The sequence below is a fragment of the Panthera leo genome, chromosome D3, assembly GCF_018350215.1.
Source record: "Panthera leo isolate Ple1 chromosome D3, P.leo_Ple1_pat1.1, whole genome shotgun sequence".
Classification (NCBI taxonomy): domain Eukaryota; kingdom Metazoa; phylum Chordata; class Mammalia; order Carnivora; family Felidae; genus Panthera; species Panthera leo.
In genome coordinates, this window is record NC_056690.1 from 89,511,019 (window position 1) to 89,527,984 (window position 16,966).

At 47.2% G+C, this 16,966-nt stretch overlaps 1 protein-coding gene across 5 annotated transcripts in view; it reads right to left on the bottom strand.

The window, feature by feature from the left end:
• Positions 1 to 339: 339 nt before the first annotated feature.
• FBXO15 (F-box protein 15) overlaps positions 340 to 16,966 on the bottom strand; it is a 108,191-nt gene continuing 91,564 nt past the window's right edge. The window contains exons 10-11 of one of the 5 annotated variants that reach the window (XR_006195115.1): positions 12,268 to 12,451; positions 340 to 699 (exon numbers count right to left, since the gene is read on the bottom strand). Coding sequence is in view for 2 of the 5 variants with exons in the window: in XM_042909950.1 (XP_042765884.1) it covers positions 643 to 699 (57 nt within the window). In the remaining 3 variants the exon portion in view is untranslated. Of the gene's footprint in view, positions 700 to 6,721; positions 6,807 to 12,267; positions 12,455 to 14,504; positions 14,571 to 16,966 lie in introns of those variants that run through there. The other 4 variants (XR_006195117.1, XR_006195116.1, XM_042909953.1 and 1 more) reach the window with 4 other exon arrangements.

Sequence of the window (16,966 nt, forward strand, 5' to 3'; positions counted from 1 at the left end):
AAGGCTTTTTGGGAAGCAAATGTCACGTACGTATAAATAAATAAAATTCACCGAAGGAAAACAACTGGGCGCTATAAAAAACACAGGGTGCTTCAGCGATGCCTATTTGAAATAACGCAGACCGAACCGAATTCCTCGTTTTAAAAGTGGCGCCCCGGAGACCCAGCGCAAACGCCCTGCTCCAGGCTGGCGTGGCTCCACACTCGCTCCCAAATGCTCCCACCTGCCGGCACCTGCTTCCCAGGCCCCTCCGAGACCCTCCTCTGCTGCAAGCTCCTCTCTCATGCCTCTTGCCCTTCTGTATCCTCTTCTCGGGGGGGGTCCCGGTTTGTGGCTTGACGTACCACGCACACGGCCAGGACTCGCAAAGCTGAGTCGCCAACTTCTCCCCCCGGCGCCCGATTCACGTATCCATCTGCGTCCTTAATATTTCCACTCGAGAAGGTGAGACTCGTTTTCAATTCGGCGCGGCCAAAACTCAGCTCCCGATTCTCACCTTAGGCCACCTCCGACCGCTGCCAGACTCGCTCCTCCCGCGAGCTGACATCTTTCCATCTGCACAACTTCACCTGCTCCAGGCTGCCGTCAGCATTCAGACGGACAGCGGCGACGGCGCGGTCTGCATTCAAGCCACCGTTTGGTTCAGGGCATCCTCTGGTTACTGGTCCCCCTCGCAAACAGAGTGAGACTCGCGGCGGTCTGCACCACAAGAAGACAGAAGGCTAAAGCTCTTGCTGGGATCTGCAAGGTCCCGTGAAAAGGGCCCCTGCAAACGCCTGACTTCATCCCTTCACCCGCCTCCGCCTCAGACAGCCACCGGCTCTCGCCTGCCTCCCTGTCTTTCGGTGCTGGGCTCCTCTCTGTCTCTGGGGATTCTTGCCGAAATGTTCCCTCCTGGGCCATCTCGCTGCCTCCTCTCATCGTGTGGATCTCAACTCAAAGGTTACCCACTCAGGGAGGCCCCCCGGCGCCCTCAGCCTCCCCCAGCGACCGTCTGAGCCATCACCTGGCATCTCCAAGGACCCCCACCCAGTGCAGAGAGATCACAAGGTGCCCCACTGCAAAGCCGAAGGCGTGAAGAAGGAGGCAGTCTCTCTCCCATCCTCCAGGAGCTGGAGCATCGTCCCCGTGACCTAAACAGAGTCTACCCGGGACCCCTGCCCCCACGAGGGACTGCCCTCAGCTGAGGGGCCAGAAGTCGCGGAGAGGGCGGAGCTGAGAGTCGAGGGGTGGCCTGCTTCCAGCCTCCCCAGCGCTGTGCGGACAGCAGAGGGAAGGCACGTGTTTCTATGACAAGGCCTCGGCGGCGCCTCGCCTCTCCTTACTCCCGGCCAAGCCTTCTGGTGGATTCTGGAAGCAGCCAAACACACGTCCAAAACTCCTTTTCTGTTTCAGTTGACCAATTTGTGCTATTTGCCACTAAGAACTCTGACTGGTTCATACTCTCCACTATCCAAGATTAATTTCTTTGTGTATTTTTTTTTACATGTTTTCTATCCATCTTCCCTTCTAAAAGGTAGAGTCGGTGCAGAAAACGTGTCTTCTTCACCAGTGTGAGCCTAGTACTTAGTAGGTTCTCAATAAATATTGGTCACCTGATTGAAGTGAGTCTAAGCCTCTTATGAACAGAAATATTCTGTATTTTATATTCTCCCTTATAGCCTCAAAGACACTCCTGCAGATTTAAAAAGAAAGTCACCAATTTATATTTAAATTCTGGAAAAAGTAAGATTAAAAAAAAAGTTTTGAAGGGATTTTGAGATGGTAAAGACACTGATGCCAAGACCAAATGCTACATATCTCTGATTCATCCATTTGAATTCAAGCCAGAAGTATCTAAAACGAACTACAAATCTGGTAGCTGTGAAGCTACCTAATACCTTGTGGGTGCAGGCCACTCAGCAATCACGTCCACATATGACATGCCCCTCAAGGCCTCTAGGACAAAGCCCTGTCTGCAGTGTCCTTTCCTGGGGCAAAGACTGAATTCCACCATAATAAGACTCCTGTACACTTGTTCCCAGTGATCGTCACACACTGACGAGCATCTGAGGAAGATCGGGACCAGGATTGATGGTGAGCCCCTAATCTGTCCAGTGTGCACCAGGCACAGTGGTTCCATGTGCCCTCTTCCTCCTGGCTTTTCTAGGACTTTCCACCTTTGTGCATACCTGGAAGACCAGTAGGTTTAGAACTACACCCATTCCTATTATGCTAAGTGAAATGAGTCAGTCAGAGAAAGACAAGTATCATATGACTTCACTCGTATGAGGACTTCAAGAGACAAAACAGATGAACAGAAGGGAAGGGAAACAAAAATAACATAAAAACAGGGAGGGGGACAAAACAGAAGAGACTCATAAATATGGAGAACAGACTGAGGGTTACTGGAGGGGTCGTGGGAGGGGGGATGGTCTAAATGGGTAAGGGGCGCTGAGGAATCTACTCCTGAAATCATTGTTGCACTATATGCTAACTAATTTGGATGTAAATTTAAAAAAATAAAAACTTAAATTAAAAAAAAAAGAACTACACCCATTGCTAAGGATGCTTCCATCCAATGAGATAAAATATTCTGCCTCCAATAGATGAATTGGAAATGAGACCAATAGAGAGAAAGAGAGAAATTCAATAATAGAAAGAAACTCAAGGCTACCCAACTGGGGACAATACTCAGCTGTTTTACCAGAGCTACAGAGAGCCAAGTGACCAGCACAGAGCCAGACATATGGTCAGTACTAAGAAACAGGCACTGACAAACGAATAAAAACACAGAGCTCATCTACCTCTCCCTAGGTTTGGGGTCCTTAAGTTTTTTTAGGGCACAATTTCCTCTGAGGGGCCATAATGAATGCTATAGACCCTACTCCTGGGAAGCGCATATGTGCTGACTTGTATGATATTTTGCACAATATCAGTGCTGCCATGGTCTGTCGGAAGCAAGTTCCTGGAGTCCCTAGAAGTCCTCAGACCTGGGTTAAGAACCCACAGCCCAGACTTAACCAACACGGAAAGTCTCTGAAGGAGGGAGCTATGCAGGAGGGAGGGAGGGAATGAGGAGTCTAAGATTTGGAAAACGAAGGAGAGACAATTCGAGCAGCCCAGGGGCCAGGAACCATCGGGCCAGTGTCTCCATCTGCCGAGCACACAGCGGGACCCTGGAGAGACCACCTCACTTCCCTGCACCAACTCTTCTTCCGTCTCCAAGATATCGGCGGCTGGCATGAAAGATTCCGAGAGCCCTTTGGACTCCACATCCAATGACACTGTACGACACTCATTGAGACTTTCCTCTCTGTCAACCCATCAAGTTGACAAAGTTCTCTAGGAACAACAACAACAAAGATGTCACTAAAGTCTCTTACCCTTTTAGGAAAAAAAAAAAATTCCCAAATAAGGTGCTCCCTTAAATAGCTATCTGCCTGTCTCAGCACATAGCTGGAATTGTCACTTGAGAACAAATGTAAAAGAATCAATCAAGAGGCTTCATAAATATTCCAAGCTCTTCCCTCCCACCACCTCCACAGAGCTCTGCAAAGCACTCGCTGTGACAGTGAACCCCGACGCTTGTCTGTCTTCTTACGTGGGGGAGGTCACAGCAGACCCACCACTTGTGCCACTAGGCAGTAGGAAGTGGTGCCAGCAAGTTCAACAGCGAATTCTGGCCGCAAAGGATTCCAATTCAGAAACTTCGTGTAAGTTCGAACATAAAGCTCACAGTCTCATGAGATGAATCAGAGCAGTGGTTCGGCCGCACGTGCTGATGAGGTCTGACGCACTCTGTGCAGAAGCCATGGGCACTAACGTCGACAGAGGTACGATGTCTCCTGGCCCCAAGGGAGGGACGCCCCAAATGTTACTTTTCATGCAGATTAAAATCATGGACGGGGCATCTGGCTAGCTCAGTCAGAGGAACACACAACTCGTGATCTCAGGGTTGTGAGTTCGAGCTCCATGTTGGGTCTAGAGATTACTTAAAATCTTTATAAAAACTAGGGGCGCCTGGGTGGCTCAGTCGGCTGAGCGTCCGACTTCGGCTCAGGTCATGATCTCACGTCTCGTGGGTTCGAGCCCCACGTCGGGCTCTGTGCTGACAGCTCAGAGCCTGGAGCCTGCTTCGGATTCTGTGTCTCCCTCTCTCTCTGCCCCTCTCCCGCTTGCACTCTCTCTCAAAAATAAATAAACATTAAAAAATTAAAAAAAAATCTTTATAAAAACTAAAAAAAAAAAATAGGGGCACCTGGATGGTTCAGTCAGTTAAGCAACTGACTTCGGCTCTGGTCACGATCTCGTGGTTCGTGCCCCGTGCCAGGCTCTGTGCTGACAGCTCAGAGCCTGGAGCCTGCTTCAGATTCTGTGTCTCCCTCTCTCTTTGTTCCTCCCCTGCTCGTTCTCTGTCTCTCTGTGTCTCTCAAAAATAAATAAACGTTAAAAACGAAAAAGAAAATAATAATAAAATAAAATCATGGCGATTTCCTCATCCATGGAAAGCTCGCTCCTATGGCTTTCAGTATTGGGACAGTCCACACACAGTAAGTGTAAATATACTTTTTAAGAATCCCTCTTTTTATATGGACACTTTTGAGGAAACAAAAAGCTGAAATCCGTTGTTTGAATAGTAAAAAAAGATTCACTGCGAAATTTCCTCGTGTCACGGTTTTCTTCTTCACTGGTGGGTGTTATCCTCAGACCAAGAGTGTAATGATTTCGTCTCCCAGAGCTTCCTATTCTGGGTTTGTGGCACATCCCCCACACAGCCCCCGCCTCACTGCAGGGCCAGTAAGTGGCACAGCTCCTTCTTTCAGTCACTAGGGTTTCTTTCTTAGAGAGAGAGAGAGAGAGAGCCCATCGAGCTGGTTACTCACAAAACAGCCCTTCATTTCAGAGCTCGTAAGGAGTTTCCATTAAAAGAAATAGGAGAAGGCAGGCGTCATTTCTCTGGGATGAAGACATGAACTGTCACGTGAGGCAGCCACAGTGGAGCCAGTGGGCAGGTGGAGGGACATCCATCTGCTGGGGGCTCCCTTTGCAGGGGAAACCATCGTCACACTCAAGGCCAAGGTCAGGGCATGCTGGCCTGGGATGCGCTGTGTCCTGATCTTGTCTCGTCAGTGCAGACCAGGCAGGCGTCTCCTTCACCCTGGGAGGCTCTGTGGCTCAGCTAACAGAGTAACAAATCCTTCGGGCAACGTGGGGGCCGTGGGGTCAGCCCTGTGCCAGGCACTAGAGACCCAGAAACAAGCCAGACACGCAGTTCCTGCTGCGTCCCACTGGAAAGACGTAGCTCACGAAGATGAAAGCAAATAAAACAGGAGCGCACACCAGCCAGCAACCAGCTAAGCAAGGCGAGGGGTCCTTACAGTGTCATGGGTGTGGGGTTGGACCCCTCAGGATGGGGTGCTCAGGACTCACCTCCCTGGGTGCTGTCATAGATCATGGGGACTCCTTCTTCTTGAAGGCTGAGTAGTATTCCACTGTATGAACGTACATGAAGCATTTTCTTTACCCATTCATCCATCAGTGGTCTTTAGGTGGTTTCTGTATCTCAGCTATAGTGATTAGTGCTGCAGTGAACATGAGAATGCTAATATCTCCTCAATACCCTGAGTTCAATTCCTTTGGAGACATTGCCAGACACAGGATCATTGGATCCTATGGTAGTTCTGGTTTTGATTTTTTGAGGAAGCATGATTCCACTTATATGAGGTATCTAAAGTAGAATCAAAGCGTAGATTGGTGGTCACCAGGGGCTGGGGGGAGCGGGGACTGGGGAGTCCCAGTCAATGGGCATATAGTTTCAGTTAAGCACAATGAATGAGCCCTAGAAGCCCGCTGACCATCACTGCGCCTATAATCAGCAGTCCTGCACTGCACACTCAAAAACCTTTCAAGAGGCAAGATCCCATGTTGGGTTCTCATCACAGAAAAGTAAAATTTAAAAAATAAATAAATAAAGGATTTGACAACTAATTCGCACCAAGGTGCTAGTGCTGGTAAGGGCAAAGCGATTTACCACCGAAATGCATTTGTAGAAATATTAAGAAACGATTCTTGACTAATGTAACAGCAGGATTTCAGGCATCGGCTTGTAGCTTCCTGGCTTTCCTCAAAACACCGTATTAAAACATTTCTCTTCTGCCATCAGAGGTTGTCACCAGCACAGAGACTCACGCCATGAATCGTTACCCTTGCTTACATAGAGCCCCAGTGACATCACCTCTAAAAGGTTATTTAGCCAAAGCCACCATTGGGTCAGCAACGTTTAATGACCACCTACTCTGTGATGCCCAAGATGCCAGGCGCGGTTTTTGACAAGTACAAACGTGGAATCCACTGGAGGTCACGGTGAGGCAGCTCAGTGAGATGCCATCCTGTACCTCCCTCCTGTGAATGAGACACACATCCCATGCAACGTGAAACATCCAACTAATTTATTTATCTTTCTTCTACGAGCAATTGTAAGGAAGCAAAACAAGTTAGAAGGCAGAGGGCTAGGGTCTAGAGGTAATTTATTCCGACTTCATACTCTCCGAGGATTTAATAAAAGGTAGTAAATCCTAAACTAAACACAGTCAGCAGCAGGGAGCTGCTCAAAATTTATTCTACTCTAGATTAGTGATGATTAAGTCACACTGTGGTCTATTTTAAAATACAGTGCTTTTCAGTACTGCATATGTTTAAAACATTCAGTTTTCTCCTCTGGCTTAAAACAAAGAATATAATTCCTTCATTTTTTCAACAATACTTCTTAAATTTTCCTTCTCCTCCACAGCTGAGAAAGGGCATCCTTGTCTGAAATACAGCTTCTGCAACCATAAAACAAGGAAATTTATTTTTTAACTATATTGCATGAGAATGTGCACAATTTTTCAAAGTAGCAACTTTCCATGAATTCAGCAAGGGCACTGGAACTTTCCATGAATTTAACAAGAATTTAAAGAGCCATCTGCATAAAGCTGAGAGATTATTAAATGTAGGGCAAACCAGAGGAGAGGGGTACGCCCCTTCCTCCTGGGCTCCCCCTTAATCCCCTCCTGGTTTCTTCTCACTCCCCAATGTTTCTCTGGGCCGACATCATGCTCTGTGACCGAGGGCTGAGGCTGCTGCCTGTGTGGGCTTCCCCCTCGGAGTCCCGACATCTTGCCCAGGCCTCCCCACAGAATTTAGTTTTCCTGATGATGCTGCTGACCTCTGCAAAGTTCCAAATGTAGGTTCCCAGTCCTTCCCGATGGAATCGAGTGCATTTCCACCCGATAAATATGAAATAAAGAGGCCAGAATTCTCCAAAGGCCTTTGTGCGTCAATTAAAACAACTCCCAACTGCTAAGTGCGGTTCATGTAGGGATGTCCATATAAGACACGTGGCACCCACGATGCCACGTGGGCACCTTTGGGAACACTCAACTCTGACACGAGGCCCTTGGATGCTCCACTGCGTTTCCTCCTTTTCCAGGGCTCTCCACACCCCGCCGCCTGGGGCTGCACATTCAGTGACCCACCCCCACCCTACACTATTGTCATCAGCCGTAATTCATGGCACTTAGGGCAATGATACTCTAGGTACATCAGAACACAGTGGGAATCTCTCTAGTGTTTGCTTTATATACTTTAGCTAATATATAGTAAATTTAGATGGCTCCAACTTTGGGATATGAGCTCAGTCATTCTCGACAAATCTTTGTTGCCTTTTTTATAAAGTCTCGGTGTGGAGCCTTCATCTCGGTACTGCTAACCGGCGGAGGCCTGCACCCAGTAGGGCCCTTCCCGCCTGGGAGAGCAGAGATACTCAGCCCTGGCCCAGAGAAAGAGCAGCAGCACTTGGCAGGGTGACTCTCCCTGGATTTGCGAGTCATTAAAGCTGCAAAGAATGACCCTGAAGACAGACTCCTGCCTGCGAGGATTTGGTAGGAAGTGTGTGAACCACGTGATTCCCCTTGGAGTCTTTTAAACGTTTCCTACATCCAAAAGTACGCACTAAGGAAATATGTAAGGTGATAAGTGAAGAGATACGAGGAGATTTCTCGTGGAAAACTGGACAACTATTTAATCCTTCTCAAAGACAGGAAGGTGACTATTTAGCCAAGTAAATTCCCACAGTAATGTATATAAACCATTTCAAAGAGCAGTGTTCTGATTTTCAGATGCCCTACAGAAAAGGCTTCTGCATGCCTTTCTTATGAGCTTCTGTAACATTTAACAACCCTTCCAGGCTCTACTTTTTTTTTTTTAATGTTTACTTATTTTTGAGAAAGAGAGAGAGAGAGGAGACAGAGTGTGAGTGGGGGACGGGAAGAGAGAGAGGGAGACACAGAATCCAAAACGGGCTCCAGGCTCTGAACTGTCAGCACAGAGCCCAACACAGGGACTGAACTCACGAACGGCGAGATCATGACCTGAGCCGAAGTCAGACGCCTAACTGACTGAGCCACCCAGGAGCCCAATTCCTGGTTCTACTTTTAATAGAGCAGTGGTAAATAAAAGTAATAATAGTAGAAGGTTCCTTTTAATTTGCAAGGGTTTCTGAACTTTTTGAAGGTCACAGACCTTATTGAGAATCTTCTGAAAGCCAGGGACATCCCTTCAGGTGGATAGGAGTAACATATGTGTCTTCTCAAAGAACTGAATTGTGTCTTCTCAAAACTCAGGTGCTGATCTCCAGAACCTCAGAATGTGACCTTATTTGGAGAGAGGGTCTTCACAGATGTAAGCAACCTAAAATGGGGACATTAGGATGAACCTCAATCCAATATGACTAATTTCTTTATAGAAAAGGTAAATTTGGACACAGAGACATACGTAACAGGAAAGATGATGAGAAGAGACACAGGAGAAGACAGCCATCTACCGTCTAAGGAAAGAGGCCTGGGGTAGAGTGTTCCCTCCCAGCCTCAAAAGGAACCAGTCCTCCAGAACCTTGATTTTGGACTTCTGGCTTCCAGAAGCGTGAGACAATAAAACTCTTCTGTTTAAGCTACACAGCCAGTGGTACTTTATTAGGGCAGCCTTAGCAAACTAATACTATAATTTCATGAGATTCCTTCATGTTGATATGGGTACCTATAGTTCGTATCACTGCTGTCTGAACATACCAGGATTTATTTATCCAATCTGCTATTGGTGGACTGTTTCCAAAGTTTTCCAGCATGGAGTGATGCTGTTATAAACACGATAATACATGCCTCTCAGTGTGCATGGACAAGGTTTCTCTAGAAAGCCCAGAACTAGAATCGCCAGATCAAAAACTGCATGTTTCTTCTGTGGAGGTGGTTTGGAAAGTGTATGTGCCAATTTCCATACGTATTACCAGTGTAAAATGGGATCCTTCCACTCCTCTAATCTGCCAAAGCTTGATATCATCACTCATTTTTACCTATCTGCTGGGTGTGAAATTGTATCGTACTGCAGAGATAGGTAGATAGATTCACTGATTGATTTCCATTTACTATTATCAGCATCACTACTTATGTCTTGCATTAATTGATTTTTCAACTTGTAAAAAACCATGAGACATGATTTGATGTTAATATCTTATGTCTCAAAAGTAGTTTATGACGGGAGCATAGTTCCTAATGAGAGAATTCATCGGCAGCCTTTCCAACACTGTTCACCCCCAGTGACCCCCTCCCCCCAAAATGTTTGTTTCCACTTCTAATTATAAGTTCAGAGCGGTTTCAGTGACAATGTGCAGACAAGAACTAGAGACCCCGGGAAACAAGTGCTGTGCTGGTGTCTTTCTAGGTCTGTGTTAGTGCCTGCAATTTTTGGTTACTTTCCTATAGAGTCTTCATTAATAGTAAAATATCATCACCTGGCCATAAAAATCTCATATTTTGGGGGGAAAATGTCATTCCTTGAATAGAGTCATCTCATAACAACCTCTAGAGGTAAGAAGAAAAATTGCTCTTAGATCCATAAGTGAGTAAAGCACGCGGGTAGGATTTAATTTCCCAAGTGCCAACCTGCAGGTCAGCGGTAATATTTAAAACAGAGACTGAGTGTCCAATGCCCCATTGCTGCCCCATCCATTAAACGATGCCAGTCCCTTGGCAAGCATTGGCCTTCAGTTCTTGCTCAGAAGAAGCAGAACTTTTGGACACTTCATCTGGTCTTCCTGACATAAGCTTAAACTAGTAGAATCAATATTTTAAAGCTGAAAGGAGCTTTAGAAATCACCCTCGCCCAATCTCTCCCCTCTTGAACATTTCAAAAACAAAACAGAGGAAATGACATTCTTAAAACCACACGCCTGTTTAGCTATAAAACAAAAATAAGAATCCTGGATTTTCTGCATCCCAGAACTGAGCCCCTTCCACAGGACACCCAGACGATTCACACTGTATCCTGAGAGGCCCAGCATTTTGCAGTCAGCATCTGTGAGAGAAAACCTCGGTTCTCTGGGCACGTCTACAGACCTGAACGAATAGCAGTTAAGGATGGAGATTGGAGATGCAGGGATTTCTCTCCAGGCAAGAAATACTACATGACCAAGGAATTTTATTTTTTCTGTTTGAGAAAGGAATCTGAGTTTGTATTACTGATGTAAATAAAATGATGTGCAAAATCACAAAGCTCAGGGAGAAAAGAACAAAAAAATATGAACATAGTGATGCTCTACCAGTTGCATATAAAAACTTTAAGAAAAGATGTCACATAGCGAAAAAAATACTATTTCTTGGGTACTTTCTAGGTGGGCACTGTACTGGTCACTTTACAGACTTTGTCTTACTTGGTTCTCATAAGGTCTTATTATCCCCACTTAACATATGACATAACTGTGGCTTCACAGATGTAAGTAACTGTCCCAAATAAAGCAAATAACAGTTATAATTCAAACTCTATATAATGCCCTATACACACAACTACAATTTGGGGCAGTCAGGATTTTTGCTTTTTGGTTTTTGTTTTTGATGATGATGAAGTAGAAATTCAGCGTAAGTAATTACAAAGAAAACTGAAAGTACACAGAAACAGATCTGTATCTAGATAGACAGACAGATAGATAGATTAGATATAGATAACATTCAGATAGACAGATATAAATATACAGAGAGATGTTAATAAGTGTATCATCACATCACCTGGAGAAAACTGCTTTTAAAATTCAGGTGTACAGGGGTGTCTGGGTGGCTCAGTCAGTTAAGCATCGGACTCTTGATTTTAGCTCAGGTCATGATCTCATGGTGCATGAGCTCAAGCCATGCGTTGGGCTCTGCGCTGACAGTGCAGAGCCTGCTGGGGATTCTCTCTCTCTCTCCCACTCTCTCTACCCCTCCCCATCTCAAAATAAATAAAATTTGAAAAAAATTTTAAAAAGTAAAATTCGGTATACATTGCATTGGACAGGACCCAAAGATGGCTGCCATTATTCCTTCTCTCCCTAAAGGTTCCTACACTCCACCCTCCCATTGAACTTGGCCTCGTGACGCATCTTGACCAATGGACTGGGCAGAGGCAACGCAATGCTGGCTTTTGGTCTAGCCTTTAAAGATCTGGCAGTTTCTGCCTTTTATCTGAAGAGAAGCCGACCACCAGGTAGAAAGCCCAACTACCCCAGACCACCTTGCTGTGAGCAAGCCTAAGCTAGCCACATGCATCGGCCGCGCGGAGGAAAGCTGAAGCCCCAGGCCTGGGAGAGAAGCCTCCTTGGTCCCACCAGCCACGTCCAACCCCCAGCGAGATAGAGTCATGTGAGCGACCCCAGCCAAACCCAGGAGGAAGGAACCCCAACCCAAGCACCAGCTAGGCCTAGTCAAGCTAGAGAATCACAAGAAGCAATAAATTATTGCTGTTTTACAGCAAAAGATCACTAAGACTTCATCCTCATATTCTCTTGTATGCATGAGTATATGTTTATGTGCATACTCTAAACCTATGTTGTACTCTGCTTTCGTCACTTAGAAACTCTTTCCGTTTTCACTAAATATTCACATTCTTCCATAATGTGACTTTTTTAATGTCTACATAGATCTCCTTGTGTGGCTCTCGTGGTTTGTATGTGACGGGCAGGCAGGTGGCTTGCACATTTTCACTAGGATACACGGCATCCATAGTGAGCAGTCCTGTGTACAAATCTGTGCCCAAATATTTCACTTTCTCTGGATGAATTCTGGGTGCGTAATCAGAGCCTCCAAGGGCTAAATGTTCTTTACGGTTCTGGTCAAACTGTCCTGAACAAAAATCATCCTAATTCTCACTCATACCAGCTGTGAAAGAGGATGGTCCCCTCTGTGCCCACAATCTAACACCACCAGGTATGCTTTTTATTACCTGCTTCCAACTTGGTAGATGAAAGACGGTTGGTCTCTCGTTGCTGTTCTAATTTGTCTTTCATTAATAGAGGGTGAGACCCTTCTTCCCGAGTGTGAGACGCCCAAGCCCACCACGCTCTGCTGCCTCAACCGCGTGACGACGTCGAACACAATGTCTGACGTTCAAGGGTAAGTGGACAAGGCTACTGGGAAAAGACATGGCGGAAAGATTATTTTTAATTTGTGAATGACAGGAATAATTTTGTAGTGGGGCCTAAAGACTCATAATCCATTGTTCTGACAGAAAAATTTCACAACCCATTGATTTAAAATCACATGGATGGATGCTGACGTTTCTAAAGCATTTGCACCCGCCACTTACACTTGTTACCTACATTTGTAGAGAACTGTAAATCACTTCTCGGGAAGCCATTAACTGAGAAAATACATTTCAGCCTGATAAAACTTCTAAAACCATTCATTTATACTCTTAACTTTTGGCAATAGGAATTAATTCTGAAATTCCTCCTCTACACAAGTTAAACTTTAATTAAATAAAATCTGACTAGCCTTCAGCAGCCATGTAGGAGAAGTTTTATGTGAAACGTTAGTCTTGACACTAAAGATAAGTAAATATAATCAAATAAAAACCAGATCTGAACAAACGTCATTTATAATGTGACGTGCTGTACAAACAATTTTTCAAAACTACTTCATTGAAAATGTTTCTTTAGTTTTACTTATTTGAAATATCATACAGAACCAAAAAAATGAAAACCTTTACATACTTGTTTGACTTAAAGCTATCGTTTAGGAGAATGCTGCAAATACAACTCTAGAATTATGCTGAATTTTCACGTTATTATTAAAAAGAAAAGCAACTAAGCTTTTGCTAGCTTCGCTCTTACCTTTCTGTTTTTTCATGTGAACTCTTCCCCTGCCCCACTACGTATTCCCCGAGTTCCATTTTTTCCCTCCTTTTAGCTACTGTTCATTGCTTGCATGCTGTGCACTTGTCATTGGGTTGAGCTCCGTGTAGACATCAGTCTTTAATGATCACGAGAGCTAGAGATGGGTAGGATTAGCCTCAGCCGACACACAGGGAAAGTCAAAGTTAAAGAGGTTAAGAGACTTGCCCGAGTCACAAAAGTATGCTCTCCCTGAGAATATTCTCCCAGTGTCATCAGCTAATGTGAATGCCAGCGTGAGGCCAGAGAGCTCCCAGGTCTGGATCTTTGGTCCCCAGTGGTCTCTGAGAGCCGGCGCCACACAGCAAGCCACGTGATCAACACTGCTCCTTCCACGTCCCACACACAGCACTGCCAAAATGACACAACTGATATGCAACCGTGGTCTTTCCTCCTGAACCTGCTGCTCATGCCACACGTCCTCGTGCTGTGGGGCATCACTAGACACTCCCGGGAGTCCCCCTGACCTCCGAGCTCTCTTCCTGCTCACTTGTGCCCGCGGTCACTGCTGCACCTTGAAGATTCAACAGCAGACAAGACTCTGTGCACAGAGGCCCTGCCACTCACTCATATTCCGGTGGGAAGATGCACGAACCCAGTGGAGTTGAAACCAAAGTCGTTACGATGAGAGTAAATGGTGTAAAATGACAGGGCAGGCCACAGACTGAGGTCAGGTCAGGGCGCGGTGGGGAGAGGAGGTGTCCGAGGGGGCAGGAAAGGGAAGGTGGGTAAAGCCAGAGTAGATGGAACAGCATGGGCAGGAGGGAAGGGCAGAGAGGCTGACAGAGTGCCCGCCTGCAGGGAGGAAGCAGTGGACAGAAACAAGGGAGCAGAAGCCAGATTTTAAAATTCTGTCCACTCTCCCTCCCAAGTGTCTTCCAAAGCTACTGTCTCCTCTCCGTCTGGAGTGTGGGCACAGCTTGCTGACTTGCTTCTTCCCTTCCATTCTCTCCTTCAGTCACCCTCAACACTGCTGAAGGAGTCCTTTTCCTAAAACCACACAGCTGATCAAGTCCCTGCTCAAAGCCTTTGGAGGCTCCCCATGGCTGCCAGCTCAGCTCAGCTCCTCCCGCCAGACCGCTGCTCCAGGCAAAGGGTCACACCAGCCCACTCCTCGGTGGGGTGCCCCTCCTTGCCCTTAGGGTTTTCCTCAGGGTCCCCCCCAGAGTCCCACTGTCTTTCCACTCATCTACCTACCTACCGGGTGCACTTCTCTCTAATTACTTGTGATTTCCACAGGCACCATTTCAGAAAAGAATACGCCTACAAATCTAGTCTGTCAACAAACCTCCAAGCCAAGAAGCCAGGGATCCTCCTCCGAGCTGTCGAGCTGTCATGGGGGGCTGAAGGACCACTGCGGGGGGCACAATAAAGACAAGCGTCACCGGGTCTCTGGTCTACCCCCCACCCCCACCCAGCCAGGCTCCTGCCTTTGCAGTGAGCGCCCCCTGCTGGATGGTGAACCCACAGGGGGGACTGGCAGCCAGTTCCAGGAAACAAGAGGTAAGTCCTTCCCCATCACAAAAAAAAACTGATTACAACGCAGGCGTTTTTAAATGAACGAAGATTTAACCTGCTTTCAATTCCTGCCTAGAAGAGCGTGTGTTGTAAACAAACTTGAACGTACTCATGTCCACTCTAGGAATGGCAGGGCAGACAGGTTACCCTTTCCCAGGACAATTCTGGGTAGACACCCTGCTCTTCTTGCGAGCTCAGCCAGTCTAGGCCGTGTTCGGCTTTATTCAGAAAGGGAGAAAGAGCGGGCACGCACCGGGGTGCAGGAGAGGGGACCCGAATGCAGCCCACTGTGTTTCAAGAACTAAAAGAACACAAGTCCCCTGGCTATCAGATGAGCCCTGAGAGGGCTTAAAGAATGAGCATGGGTCTGGGTGGGGGGACTCAGACACACAACCTGCCCCAGACAGAGCGGCTGCCGGAAGATGAAAGGGAGGAGAGGAGTGTCACCGTCCCTCCACGGTGCTCCCTGGCTGGCCACCTGGCTCTGCACAGTCCCCCATGGTGCCCCGGAGCTCACCAGCACTCTCCTTTTCTCCTTCTCCCGCCCCTGGGGCAATAGGAGAAGGGCTGGCCTCACCATCTCCCGGCTGGTGGAGAACAGGCTCTCGCCACTGCCTGAGGCTTCTGTTGAGGCTGTGTTCTCATATGCTTATGCATCGCCTAGAACCCGAGGCCAGGACTCCCCACAGGCTCACGTCAGTCCCCGCTTGAGGCTGGGAGTCAGGAGGTGTGAGAACATGTCTGTGTGCCCCCCTGTCACAGGATGGATGTCCCTAACTGGGCTGGAAGGGGCAGATCTTGTCGCTGAGGATAAAGGCAATTTCGAAGGAAAAACAGCATAGAAGTGACACTAGTCCTCATACAAAAGGGACACTGAATAAAGGCTTCTTTGGGACACGCATGCTCACACACACACAGACGTAACTCACGTGCCTACAGAGTTTTGCACAAATGCTTAAAGACCCCCACCCCACAGTGACCCGTTTCCTCAGGGACAGAGTGCACTCCAGGACCCTTCCCAACTCCTGTGACACTGTGCAATGTCAGCCCCGTGGCACTGGCGTTCGTGGCCTGTTGCTGCAACCTGCTGGGTGAGCCATAAGGGGATGGAAGGTGGATTCCAGTCCTGCAGGCAACTCTCCTGAAGCGCCTTCTGCACAGGAGCTGCCCTTCCTGTGTTCTCACCAGGGAACCGTCTCCGCAGACCCTTGCTGGCCGAGCCCCCACATCAGCACGTCTCCCTCAGAGACAGCGCAGCTGAGACACGAGGAGGGGAGAGCCCAGCCAGGGAGACAATCTACCCCGGTGTCCAAGGACCCCGCTGCTCTGCTGCATCCTGCAGTGTCCCCGAAGAGCTCTCCCGGCCGCTGATGTCTAGAGGCTGCTTTGTTACTGGAAGGCCTCAACTCAGGTTGAGTCCACAGAGGAGGGGGTTTGGGATCAGAGGGGCAGGATGCCCACACCGCCCGCCCCGTCTGTAGCCAGCATGCTCTGTGTTTGGGCACAACACCATAAGTGGGCCTAAGGCAGACTTCAGCTGGTTAGTGTAGGGGGCTTAGCGAAGGGGGTAGAGGGAGAGGAATGTTCTGGAAGGCAGAAGCTGGTCCTTGCCGTCAGATAACCTGAGTGTTACGCAGTGTCGTGGCCAGTCATGTGACCTTCAGTAGTCTCATTTTTAAAAGTGGGAAGAGAAGTACCTACTTTCCGGGGGGTGCTGTGAGGATACACTGAATGATCTGAAAGCGTCTACACGGTGCCTGACATGCGACCCACGGTGTCTTCTGTTCTGTTCTGCTAGGCTTTACGATTGGGTCGATAATAAAGAGAATTCTAAAGTCGCTCAGTCATTCCAAAAAGCAATTTGTAAAAATCTTCAAAAAGAACAAAGGAGTTTTAACTCCCATACAATTTAAAGCAGATTGGCGGGGGGAAAAAAAAAGAGAAGGCACATTTTTCAAAAGCATCAAATATGCCAACAAGGGGAGAAAACACTGAATCATGTCTGGACCGTAGACTCTAATACAGTTCTTAATTGTTCTAATAACTCACTTTTACAGAGAGATCAAGTTATCGTTGAAGGAAATGATATCCTGTTAATGTCTTATTAATAACAATCCCATTCTTCAGAAATTGACATATGAGAACCAACAGAATTCAGCTGCTTCAAAAAGATACAACTGCAACTGTATCATTTGGTTGGAAGTGTTCTGGTCACAAAATGTCCATAATTAC